Source organism: Dipodomys merriami, unplaced genomic scaffold (assembly GCF_024711535.1).
Source record: "Dipodomys merriami isolate MVZ:Mamm:240054 unplaced genomic scaffold, mDipMer1.0.p SCAF_15, whole genome shotgun sequence".
Classification (NCBI taxonomy): domain Eukaryota; kingdom Metazoa; phylum Chordata; class Mammalia; order Rodentia; family Heteromyidae; genus Dipodomys; species Dipodomys merriami.
The window spans coordinates 21,596,221-21,609,936 of record NW_027202826.1 but is presented as its reverse complement, the minus strand read 5'-3'; the positions used below and the strand labels follow the sequence as shown (position 1 = coordinate 21,609,936).

General features: G+C 37.5%; 1 protein-coding gene across 2 annotated transcripts in view; it reads left to right on the top strand.

Annotated features, from left to right (window-relative positions):
* Window positions 1–13,111, top strand: part of Ppa2 (inorganic pyrophosphatase 2) — a 53,417-nt gene extending 40,306 nt beyond the window's left edge. The window contains exons 10-12 of one of the 2 annotated variants that reach the window (XM_070022384.1): window positions 7,508–7,577; window positions 11,692–11,731; window positions 12,924–13,111. In XM_070022384.1, the coding sequence (XP_069878485.1) occupies window positions 7,508–7,577; window positions 11,692–11,731; window positions 12,924–12,952 (139 nt within the window). In that variant the 3' untranslated portion in view covers window positions 12,953–13,111. Of the gene's footprint in view, window positions 1–7,507; window positions 7,578–11,691; window positions 11,732–12,920 lie in introns of both variants that reach the window. The other variant, XM_070022383.1, reaches the window with a different exon arrangement.
* The last annotated feature ends 605 nt before the right edge of the window (window positions 13,112–13,716 follow it).

The window sequence follows — 13,716 nt, the reverse complement described above, 5'->3', positions numbered from 1 at the left end:
AAGCAAATTAGGCATTTGATTGTAATACTGTATGTGCAGTGTGTGTATGTGTAAAAAATAGCAACTTTTCAACTTTTGAAAATATAGTAGTAATAGTCTAACAACTAACACACTTTTTAAAATTGTTTTTAAGTCGTTGTGCAGAGGAGTTACCATTCAGCAGGTCAGTTTATGAGTTCAGTGCATCTTGATTGATGTCATCCCTTTCATCATTCTCCCCATCCTTCCCAACACACCCACCACATCATCTCTTAGTAAGTCTTGTCCAACATGATCAGGATTATTAGCTTATTAAGAGTCGTCAAACGGTAGTAACATGTAGCATACATAAAACATTTATTTTAAACATTTAATATATTTACCAGTCTTTGGATGCAGGGCTCAGATCTTTTCTGTACAGATCCCATGTAGATTTTTCTATACATACACCAACAAAAGCAGAATAGAAAATAAAGATTTTTATAATCTTTAAATACCTCAACATAAAAACTGTTACAGAATGGGAGCAGTGGCTTATAACTGTAATCCCAGCTACTGGAGAGTTAGAGATGAGAAGGGCAAGGTTTCAGAGTAGCCCAGGCAGAAATTTAGTGAGTTCCTCATAATCAAATCCAGTAAGCTTAGTATGGTGGTGTATGCCTGTCATTTCTATTACATGGGAGATAGGAATAAGAGGCTTGTGATTTAGGTCAGCCTGGGCAAAAACATGTCCATATTCAAGTAATAACTGAAGCAAACCAAGGGCTGGGAGATTGGCTCACGTGATAGAGCATTTGACCAGGAAGCAAAAGGTCTTCAGTTTCCAATCCTAGTACCATCAACAAAAAGAAACCTTAGCACCTAGCAGTTTACCTCTATTGAGACTTTATAGAGCCTTGCTATTGTTTACAGACTTCCTAGTTGTGAGATTTACATAGTTTCTTACCACATTCCTTTTATTAATAAGAGTGATTACTACTTATATTGTAAAATTACAGTAATAACTACAACTGACATAAGTGACTCTTGGTGAAGCAAAGTCACATAGTAAACCTGGGGAGCAGGCCCCCAACATCATGGCCCCTCTGAATCAGAAGAAATGGAAGGAACTCACTCATTAGCACACAGCTATACTTCCTAAAGAGTTACTAGCTTCCCCCATGTGATCCCATTGTTTCCCAGTTATCCTCAGTCTGCTGTCATTCCTTCTGTGCTGATTCTTCTACTTATCTTTACTCTGAAGGGAACTTTAGTTCTAAGTTATGATGTGTTTTTGCAGTAACCCATCTAGGGATTGCATTACAATAAAAGTGACATTTATTGACCATTATTACACTGTTCCAGAACTTGAGTGTCTTATATGGTTTCTTCCATTAATTTCAAGATAAAATATGTTACACTCTCCACTTACACAGTAGGAAATTGAAACTACATGACATTTAAGTAACATATTCACTCAGTAGAGTATTTAAACCCAAATTCCAAACCTATCTTAGCAGTTGTCTTTGTCTGTGTTGCTATAACAAAGTATCTGAAGCTGGGTAGTGTGTCAAGAAAAGAAGTTTTTTGGCTTACAGCGTAGAGGGCTTAGCATCTATTTGCCTGTGGAAAAGGCTTAATGGCAGACGACATCACACAGTAGAAGCACATGAAGAGGTGACTCAAGACCTGAGCCTTGGAAGGGACTGGCCTCCATCTTCTATAACAGTTGGTATTAATCCACTCTGGTGAGACCTACATTGATCTCAAGAGGGCAGTCATGACCCAATCATCCCCCCAGTAGGCTCTACCTGAAAGCTTCCAGCATCTCATCACCATCACACTGGAGACCAGACTTGCAGCGCACAGGTTTGGGCGTGGAGGGGGAATTCAGATTCAAGTGTAGTCACACCAACATTCTGTTACCTTGTCTACATATCTCACAACTGGGACTCCAACTCGGTACCCAATGCTTTTGCCCATTACCTAATGCTCTACCAACTTAACCATGCTCCCAACCCCCAACAGAATTTTAACTTAAGAATTTTGAGGCAGTAAGCCAGATGCTGGTGGCTCACACCTGTAATACTAGCTACTCATGAGGCTGAGATTTGAGGATTGTGGTTTGAGGTCAGCCTGGACAAGAACATCCACAGGACTCTTACCGCCTATTAATTATCAGAATGCTAGAATTGGAGGTAGGGCTTAGTTGGTAGAGTGCCAACCCTCAGCCAAAAAGCCAAATGAGAGCATGAGGCCCTGAGTTCAAGTCCCCAGTACCAGCACATGCTCACAAAAAAATTAATTTTGAGATAAATTGTAAGCACTTAAAGTGAAAAGCATGGGAATTTTAATCTGTTTTATCCACTCTTTTTATTAGTGCTTAATTTGTAAAGTAGAGTTACTTCTTTTGCCTTTGTGTAATGAGGAGCCTTCCCCTTGCAGTGTACTGTTGCTGAAGGAGCAAGCCTCCTTTCCTTCCTGGTCCCCTCCTCACCCGTTTTCTTTGTGCAGTGTGGGTTAGATCCACGCTCTTCACTACAGCCATTCTCTCAATCCTTGTACCCAGACCACTTCAGAATGACTTAGGGAAGCATTGGAAAGTTCAGATGCAGTGTCGCCTCCTCTGAATGTTTATTAGGATCTCTGGGGAAGTGGGATCTAAGCCAGGTATGATTTCAACACTCCAGACATATTTCTGATGAGTTTCTACTTAAGAACTAAGAAATCTAAACTTTTCATGAGAGATCAAACAAGACCTTCCAAGGTCCCATCTCATTACCTTCCTAGCCTCGTTTCTATCACTTCCTTCTTCTACTTTGGGCTACAACAAGGATTCCTACAAAGTCCATATCCTTCATGTGCTAGGCCGGTGTTCTTTTGTCATCTTTGCGTCAATGATGATCTCATTTTTGAATGAGCTAATTTATCCTTTAAGACTTCATCTAGATCCTTCTTTAGAAAAAATTCCTAAAGATCTTGGACTCACCAATGGACATCTAGTGCAGTTAACTATTGAATAATATTTTAAAGCCTAAAAATATCTTCTACTTTTTTTTGCACGTTTTTATTATAAAATGTTGTACAGAGGGGTTACAGTAACATGAGCAAGGTAATGAGTACATTTCCTCTTGAGCATTGTTACCTCTTCCTCTGTTTTCCCCCTACTATCCCTTCCATCCCATCTCCACAACTGTCCCCCCTCCTGCCGAAGTTGTAAAATTCATTTTCAACATAGTGTTTTGTACATCTCATTGTTACAGTGGGTCAACCTGTATCCTTCTTTTAGCATTTTGTTTTTTTCTCTTCCCCTCCCCAAATTAGAGAAGTGTATATACAAGATGAAGGGCACCAACATCAAATACAGTGAAAATAGGGGTTATACTGTGGGGGAGGAACATACAAAGAAACAAAAAAAAAAAACACATGGTACATTATAAATACATTAGAAGCAATAGCAAGAAGGAAAAAAAGACATTTGTGTTCCTATCTTAGGGTTCATTTCTCTTGACATCATCTTATGGTCATACGTACGTTGCTTTGGGCCTTTTCTGCTTGTCCTACACGTATTAGTTATTGCAAATAAGGGAAACCATGGGACCTATGTTTCTTTGTGTCTGGCTTACTTTACTTAATATAATTCTTACCATAGCTAAGATATGGAACCAACCCAGATGCCCCTCAGTAGATGAATGGGTCAAGAAAATGTGGTATATATACACAATGGAATTCTATGCCTCCATCAGAAAGAATGACATTGCTCCATTTGTTAGGGAATGGAAAGACTTGGAAAGAATTATAAATTTTTATTGTTTTTGCCAGTCCTGGGGCTTGGACTTAGGACCTGGACACTGTCCCTAAGTTTCTTTTGCTAGCACTCTACCACTTGAGTCACAGCGCCACTTCTGGCTTTTTCTGCTTATGTGGTACGGAAGAATCTAACCCAGGGCTTCATGCATGCTAGGCAAGCACTCTACCACTGAGCCACACATTCCCAGCCCCTCTGCTACTTTTTTTAATCCAGATTATGACTTTTGTTTCTGGGACCGCTGCATTTTTCATTGATACTTTGAGTAGTTCTCTGAAAGTAACTTTTTACTGGTGGTAATTTGTACTCTGAAAGCTATTTATTCTTGGAACAGAGAATTTTCATTATTCTTACCTGAGAAAACTTTTAGTTTTCTGTTATAGGAGAAATAAGTATACTTATGAATAAATATATAATATATATTCTGTTATAGGAGAAATAAAATTTTATGACATAAGGGTTTCCCTTTCAGCCTCTCTCTCCTTCTCTTCAAATACAGTTTTCTGATTTTAAGAAATCAGAAATGTACTCTGGCTTCTCACAGTATTTATTTTGGTCCTTCTGTCTTTCAAGTTTTTCAAGTTGTGATTGACTTTTGAATATCCTTCTACATATAAAACTGCTTGATTACAGTAACTCATAAGTTCTTTACTCACAGTATTTTGTTAACATCCATTCTCTTATTTAATATATTCTGTACACTAAATTCAGAATTTGTTTTAGGCCTAATGCAACTCCTTCAATTCAGGATTGAAATAATCTCCTAAACAATGCACAAGCCTCATATTTTGTCTCCTATCCCTCTGTTTCCTTGATGAACTTCTGCTCTTCAAGAGGAAGTCCAAACATCATCTCTGCACACTTCACATTGCTGCATGTTTTCATGCTCTGTGTTAGGTCTATATCATAGCACATTATATGTAAATTGGATTTGACACATAAGCTCATGTCAATATGCTTATTGAGTAAGGAATATATATTCAATTCAAATTAAGTGTTGAAATTATTTCTTTTTTGCTTTCTGGAGTAAAGAGGCATGTAATTTGTGGCAAGTACTTTTATGTACTGGAAGCTGCAGTTCTACTTAGCTTTGTGAACATTCGCCCATACTACTTCCTCCTATAAACTCTAATGTTTATCCAGAATCATTGTCAGTCTTAGCTCCTTGTATTTTTCTCTCCTTTGTTCTTGACTGTTTGATCTAGAGTGGGAAACCTTGGTAAAACTATAAATCTGTATCCTGGCCATTGTCTTTGGGAATCTCATGAATGGGGCCTTTGATTGGAGACTGACTTGAAGAAATAATTTTCCATTTACTAAAGTTCCATGTTACTGGACCTATCAGTTTCATCCTTTTTATCTGTTTGTTATTTTCAGGTAATCATCTATTTCTATTTCTTTATATTCGATCGGTTATTTTATAAATTAATTTCTTTTAATTACCTTTAAATGCAATTTGGGCTTGTTGTACATTTTTTATATTGCTAATTCTTTGCTGTAATGTCATGTCTGCTTAGTTTGGCCAGAAAAGTTGTGCATATGTACATAAATATATGTAATGCTTATATGTAATATGTAATGTTTATAAACTGTTCAGTTTCTTCAGCCCTGGGCATTTAGAATTTTAGGACTGAAGATTAAGTATCTAACTACACCAAAGAAAGCACATTCTTTTTAATTGATTTAATCTGATTTATAGTAGGAATGAACATCCTCCTCCTTTCCCTCCTTCTTTCCTTCTCCCCCTGTGACTCTACTGTTTTTCCTCCCAAAGGCCAGGGGCAAAGTTTGAGAGCTGAAGAATCCTGTTGATTATGAGTTCCACGGGTTAATATTGTATCCCAGCATCCAGAAAAGTATGTTCCTCTCAATACTTGGCACATACTTAGACTTAAAAAAGTTTATCTGGCCGGGTACTGGTGGCTCATGCCTGTAATCCTAGCTACTCAGCAGGCTGATATCTGATGATCATAGTTTGAAGCCAGTCTAGCCAGAAAAGACCCCGTGAGACTCCTGTCTCTAATCAACCACTCAAAAACTGGAAGTGGTGCTGTGGCTTAAGTGGTAAAATGCTAACCTTGAGCACAAAAAGGCTCAAGGACAGTGACCAGGCCCTGAGTTCAAGCCCCAAGCCCTACAACCACAACAACAACAAAAAGTTTATCTGGAAATTCAAATTTAATTGGGTATTCTCCCCTTTTTTTCTGACAGTTTTATATAGGGAAGGATAACACCCCACCTTCCCTATTTCTCACCACCATTTTCTAAGAATTAACACAGAAGGCATTTGTTTGAGTTATAATATTAAAAACATATTTAGTGTACACCATGCTTTCTTTTTTTTCTTTCTTTTTTTTTTTTTTTTCCAATCATGGGACCTGAACTCTGGGCCTGGGCACTGTCCCTCAGCTCTTCAGCTCAAGGCTAGTGCTCTACCACTTGAGCCACAGTGCCCACTGCTGGCTTTTTCTGTGTATGTGGTGCTGAGGAACCAAACCCATGGCCTCATGCATGCAAGGTACACCATGCTTTCTCCAGAGAGCTAGCAGTATCTATTTTTAGGGGGCCTGGATCTATTTATTGTTATTATCATTTCCTTAGGATAACATCTGAATTACAAGGTCATACCTTTTTCAGTTTTCAAATTGCTTTTAAATGAACTGTGGAAAATAGAATACAAAAAGATATAGTTTAAAGATGGTATTGCCAACTTAGATCAAATTTTATTCTTGCTGAACCAAACATGATGATGCATTCTAATAATGATAGCACACAGGAGGCTAAGGCAAGAGGGTCTGAAGTTCAAGGCCATCCTGGAGCTACACATAGTAAGATTCTAGTTTTATTCATGCTGAGAATGAAAATAAGTTTCCCATTATGAGTCTGGATGGAACCCTAAATGAACACTGTAATCACTGTTGTCAATTATAGACAGATACAGTTTACAAAATAAATAAATAGGTCTCCTTATCACAGACCCCCCCCCACGTATTTCACAAAGAAGTTGTGGAGATAAATTTGATAATGAATGTCCTCCAGGTCCAACTAAGGAGAAATATGTTTGTGTTTTGCCTACTTATCTCCTTTAGTAGACAATCACTGGCAATCCCTTTGGCCTTAACTCCTCTCTGTGTTGCTTTTTCCTATATCCATTTTAATCTGCCAATTTCTTTAATGAAATTTTGAAAGTTCAGCCTTGGTAATTGTGGGAAAATGGTACCTCTTGGTTAATCTAGAAGCAAACGTTGTGTGGCAGTAGCCAGCTTGAGGCAAAATAGGAAAGCTCTGGACTTCACTGATCCTGGCTGATGAGGTTTTCTGTCTTCCCAAACTGCTGTATAGTTAGTTGTCTAACAGTTTTTAATCTTCATTTAGTATCCTGTTATCTTTAATCTTACCTGTCTGTCTGACAAAGAGAATCTACTTCCATTGCTAGTTAAAATATTTATCACATAGAGGAAAATTTCTCCCATGCTATGGGTTCACTTTTACTTTTCTGTAATGTAAGTGAATTGGACTTGTATAGATTTATATACACCCTAGGTAATTATTAGAATTTATATATTATTTGAAATCTTTTTTATTCTAGACAGTACAGTGTTACTTTAGTTGTATTGATTTATGTCCATTCAGCTCCTGTTCATTGGCTGAAATTATACAGGCAAGGTGGAGTATTTGGAGTTGGTTCTTTGGTAATTGCACCTTTTGCATTGTATTAACATGTTCTCTTTTGTTGTGCAGCACAAATGTGCAGGTGTGTGATAGCCCTTTCCATTGCACCCAAGAGGAAGCAAGATCATTAGTTGAGTCGGTAAGGAGCAAGTATCTACTGCACCCATTAATTAAATAAGTGTCCTGGGAAGTCTCATGGAAATGTTGAAATACATAGCAATGAAATTTTTCTAGCTCTTTCGGAAAGCAGAATGTTAAAAAAAAAAAAAAAAAAGTTCTCATCCTTCTTTAATTCAGGGAATAATTTTGTGGGGTTATTTCTTCTGAACCACACCTCCAACCTTAATTCTTGGAACTTAAAACAAAAACTTTAAAAACTTTTCATTGAGTTTTTTTTCCATTGAGTTTTTAAGTAACATTTTCAAATGTTTCTAGGCATCAGGAGCTCATTATTGTTTATATATTTCTGTGAGTAATATGTCATGTAGTTCCTGTGGGAACAGGTTCTTGATGCTGATACATGTTGGCTAAAGGAAAATGAAGGAAATAAAATAGATAAGAGTGCCCTTTTCTTTGAAAAAAAAATTGCAGGGGTGATGTTCAGAGGGCTTACAGTTATATAAGTAAGGTAAAAAGTACATTTCTTTTTAGACAGTGTCACTTCTTTGCTCTCTCCCAGTTTTTTCCTACAACAGTACCCTTTTCATTTCTATTTAGTTCACCTATCTCACAGTGTTCTCCAAGCCAAGAAGACATCCATGAATTTTTACATGTCCCACTGACAATGCTGTATAAAGGCAACTAAACTCATTAGTAAATTAATGCCTAATTTGGAGAATACTAAATTGAAAAATTACAATTCAGATAATTAAGTAGTGTAGGCATCTAAGGAAACACTCAGCAGGGATCTTAGAATTGAAACCCTATTTATAAATTAAGGGCTTTTTAAAACTAATTATGAACTAGAAACTAATGAATTTAGGTCTTTAGGATCAACTAAAATGTTCCTAAATGTTACTTGCTTGTGATGGCTGCTTTTAATTTGTTGAGGGTTTTATTTTCTACTAATTCATCAACTATTTAATTAGGGTTTGCTATGTGGTAAGAGTTCCTTGCTGAGGATGAGTATTAAAGATGAGGATGCAGTGTTAAAGATGAAAAAAAAAAACCCTCTGCTTCATGAAGATGAGATTTTATTTGTGGAGATAGAGATGAGATTTTAGTTAGATACTTATATAACAAATATGTAAGTAAAAGACATAATATGTCAGTACACCATAAATGCTGTTATAAGAAGGAAGCAGGGAGAGGGGCCAAAGTTCCTGGGAGTTGTAGTTATTTAAAAGGTGGTCACAGACAGCCTGTGAGAAAACTTCAATTTAATCTCAGAAGTGTAGAAGGTAAAGCAATGAGCCAAGTAGAAATCTGAAGAAAGAGCATTGCAGACTTTGGCCATGAGGCAGGAAGATGCCTTATATCCAGTTCAGGAAGTAGTCAAAATGACTACACTAACTCCTGGAAGACGGAGTGTGCGGAGAAAGGAAATGAGACAGGAAATGTTTGGATCTAAGGGTAGAGGTGGAGGCAAATTAGGAAAGATGCTGTCAAGATCATGTTTCTTTTTCTGAATAAAGTGCAAAAGCACTGGAGAGTTGAGTGAAGGAGAAATAATCTGCATTAGATTTAATTTCAATAGCTTTATTTGCTTTTTGTTGTTGTACTACTGTCTTCTTGATGTTTCTCAGAATTTATATCTGTTAAACATCAGATGACTGTGCATATAAAAAGGTTTATTTGTGGCCAGGGCACCTGTGGTTGGCTCACGCCTGTAATCCAAGCTACTCAGGAGGCTGAGATCTGAGACAGTTCAAAGCCAGCCTGGGCAGGAAGGTCTGTGAGACTCTTATCTCTAATAAGTCATCAGAAAACCGGAAGAGGCACTGTGGCTTACTGGTAGAGCACTCACCTTGAGCTGAAAAGAGCTCAGGGACAGTGCCCAGGCCCAGAGTTCAAGACCCAGGACTGACAAAAAAGAAAAGGTTTATTGTCAGAGATTGACTCATAGGATTATGACACTGTTCCAAATCTGCAGTTGATGCAGTTCTAGTTAGCTTAGCGACCTAGGAGTCATTTGTGCAAAGTCTGTAAACACCTTACTGGAGAATTTAAGAGAGTAAGGTTTTTGGTTTTTTGTCTATTCAGGCTTCCACTGATAGGAAAGGAGGAGGTCCACCTATGTCATCCACCCACATATGGAAAGCAGTTTGCTTTATTCAGAGTTTGCTGATTTAGATGTTAACTTTAGATTAAGAACTCACTCCAATTCTACTCATAAATTTATGAGAAAAATACTTCAATTTTGAAGAAATTAAATTTTCATTTTCACTGGGTTTCTTTTTTTTTGTGTGTGTGGGGGGGGTCCAGTCGTGGGGCCTGAACTCTGGGCCTGGGTGCTGTCCCTCAGCTCTTCAGCTCAAGGCTAGTGCTCTACCACTTGAGCCACAGCGCCACTTCCAGCTTTTTTCTTTTTGCTTATGTGGTGCTGAGGAATCGAACCCAGGGCCTCAGGCATGCAAGGCAAGCGCTCTACCACTGAGCCACCTTCCCAGCCCATTCACTGGGTTTCTTACCCAAAGCAAGGAGAGCCCTGCCTCTGGTCTGCTTTTCCAGTAGGACACATAGAGCAAGAAGACTAAGGGACCAAAGTTATGGACTTACCGCTAGTCCTTGTTCTAGGTATGTTTTGACTTCCCAAGACTGTGGAATTCTTTTTTTTTTTTTTTTCCAGACAGCTTGAGTCTTGTTTCCAGGGCCTTATGGAGACCAGGTCCTAAATGTCCCTAACCCAAACATCTTCCAGATCTTACTTCTGACTGTGTGGGCTGTGTGCCCACCATTTCTGCAGGGGCCAGTGAGTGGCCATTGGGAGGTAAAACAGGCACAGGTGTGCCACCTGGAGTTTCTGCCCGTGTTAGAGGGAGACAGAAGCAGGGCCATGTGCCTTTCCCTTTCCTTACTCTACCAGGTCAAGTCACAAGCCTCTGAGGTGTCTAGAATTGTAAATGGAGCTCTCATGCCATAAAAAAAAAAATAAAGGTCATACAAGGTAACTGGGCAGGATACATTTTATATCCTATTGTTTACTTTGCTAGCTTGGGCTATTTTAACTGTTTAATGTTTATGTGTATGGTATGTTGTCTTCCATTTGTGTCTGTTCTGAACCTCAAATGTCAGAGACAGGTCTTCCATAGTAAGGATGGACACATTTAGGGAATTAGAAACTAATTATTAAACTTGAATCTGGAAAGTCTATTGTTATAAAAAGGAAGCAGTTTTAAGTGTACTGTGGTTGGCATGTTCTGCCTCTTCACAGGGATCAGTTAATATGTAATGAACTGAAAAGTTATATATTCATTCTAATGATTTATTAAACTACATAACAGGATTTATGCTTTCTCCATGAATATTGGTTTCTTCCAGTAATACATTAAAATAAAAATAGAGGCCAAGCGCTGGTGGCTCTTTCCTGCTCAGGAGGCTGAGATCTGAGGATCAAGGTTCAAAGCCAGCCCAGGCAGGAAAGTTTGTGGGACTCTTATCTCCAGTTAACCACAGTGGCACTGTGACTCAAGTGGTAGAGCATTCACCTTGAGCTGAAGAGCTCAGGGGCTGCGTCCAGGCCCAGAGTTCAAGTCCATGGCCAACAAAAATAAATTAAATAAAGATATTGTTGTTAACTTTAAAAGTCTTCTATCTCAGGAAAATCTTTCAGATGTGTGTACTGTAGACTATATTTTCTCTGTTCTAAGACTCTTTACCTGTGGCCACCACCATAATAAACCAAAACAGGCAAGTTCACATCTCTGGAATACAACTAAATATTATATGTAGCATCTTCATGCACACACATGCACATGTGTTTGCATGTGTATATGTTTGATTTTTCATTCCTAAGACTTCAGCCTTGGAAACAACAGAAAGGAAACTTCCTATTCTGAGTTCCCAGCCCTTAGCGGTTCCCATGAGTTTTTGTTGAGAAATACTTGTGCATGCGCTCTTTCACTTGACTCTCCATCTGATTTCTTTGTGGGAAAGAAGGAGCAATAATAAAAGGTAAAGAGGATTTTGTTTTCAGATTAAGGAATTGAGATGTCAACTTTGTTTTATAATTTCATGAAGAAATTATTTTTGGTTTCACTTTTCACATTCAAATATAATTTTAAGACTTTTTTTTTCCTGTTCTTACCTTTCAGGTAACAACATCTTCAGTGAATAAAGACAGTAATGTTGAAGGTATCGTATATTTTAGATTCTGATAGGCAAGATATCTAAGTTTATTTATTATGGTAATGGGAACTGAAAAGTAATTAATATATAAATGAGGTGAAATACATTTTAAATATGAAAATTTTCTGATGAAATACCAAATTTCCTAATTTTAGAAAATGAAGAGAAATGTACTTATTACTTTTGCACTAGAAAATTATTATTGCAGTGACATTTTTGTATGTGATGAAGGAAGTAATGAGAAGTTGTAGTTAGTTCTGATAAACTTGAAAGAATCACAAGCTGTATGTTGTGGTATACGCCTGTAATTCTAGCTCCTCTCAAGGCACAGGACCGAGGACCCAAGTTCAAGGCCAACCCTGGCAAAGTTAGGGAGACCCTGTCTCAAAAACAAAATACAAACAAAAGGGCAGGGGCTGGGGCTGAAGTGGAAAGCACTTGCCCAGGCTTCCTTGAGTCCCTGGGTTCAAGCCCATGTCTGTAAGAGTAATGAGTTTTAACTGAAGACCTTAAAATTAAAATGTATAGTAGGATTGAGTTAATTCCATGTTCTTGATTAGCATTATTTGAAGCTGTTTGGCAAATCAAGTAATAATGTTCTGGGTAAATTTTTCAAGATACATGCACATATATGTATATATATATATATATCATTTGTCTTTGGAGATATTGCAAAGCTTTCTAGGGTAAACTGCTACAAGAATATTCATTCACCTTACAAATTCAGAGGCAAAATGAGAACTATTTACTTTGAATGCATTTGTAGCTGTTTAGAATTGTCCCTGGACATAATTTCATAGCAAAGCAAAGCTATATTCCTGATAGGACAATAGTGTCTCATTTCAGATAATTGATAGGCAGTGAAATTTATGGCAGGTGATTTTCCTAGAACTTTCCACATTATAGGAAGGGCACTTAACTTCTGTATTGTTTACTGGATACTAAACCTATAAAGTATAGAAAATAACGTGGGAATGTTCTAGAGTTTGTAATGTAGTTTTATATAAGGTTTGAGCCAACTGAGAGAACGTAGACAAGAATTTAGAAGGAAGTAATGTTGACAGCAAAAATATGATATACTGAGATTATTATTCTTTATCTGCCTAAATGCTTCCCAAAGATCTTCAATTAAATTTGTCCTTCCCTCTCTTCCACTTCTACTCCTCCCTTACCACCTTTCTTCCCTCATTTTAAGCAGAGCAAGTTTGGCACTTCCTTGGCAAATGAATGGAGGTTTTGAAGTTTTGCCATCAAGATTTCAGCCTGTAAGGAACTCTCTTAAATGTAAGAAATAAGCAGGTCTATAAGTATTTGCTAACTTTATGTTGAAATTTCATTGACATTTTTGAAATATGCAATATGTAAATAAATAATTTTTTGATTTGTCTCCTCTGGACATTTATTGATATATAAAAAGAAAAGATTTGGCTTAATTTCATAGCAGGAATCTGGGGACATTGTTTTGAAGAAATAATGATTTTAGTAGCTTGTGTGTCTATAGATTAAATGTAAAAATCACCAACTCAATTCATCAATAAAATGTTTACAGATGCTGCTGTTTTTATTTTTTTTAATTGTGAAAATACCATACAGAGGGGTTACAGTAAAATTCTTATTTTTATGCCATGTTATTTCTTTGCTGGAAAAGCCTTTATTTAGCCAACCTCTGTCCTTTCTTCCCAGTGTCTGTGTAACTTCATTATAGTTATTGAACTCTTCCCTGTATTTTGGAGATCCTAACATCTTTTTTTATTGTTTCTGTCAGTTCTCTTCTTCATGGTGATGGCTTCATGTCTTTGGAAGGTGTCCAGGTCTTACTCCTATGCTTTGCCTATTGATATCTTTTTAAATGCCTTTGGCCTCTCTTGTCCTCAAACTTGATTGTTGGCTTTTCTTTCTCTGTCATTGTTTTAGGTGCTGGTACTGGGGCTTAAATTTAGGCCCTCATATTTTCACTTGGCGTTTTTTTTGGGCGGGGGGGGGGGGGTCCA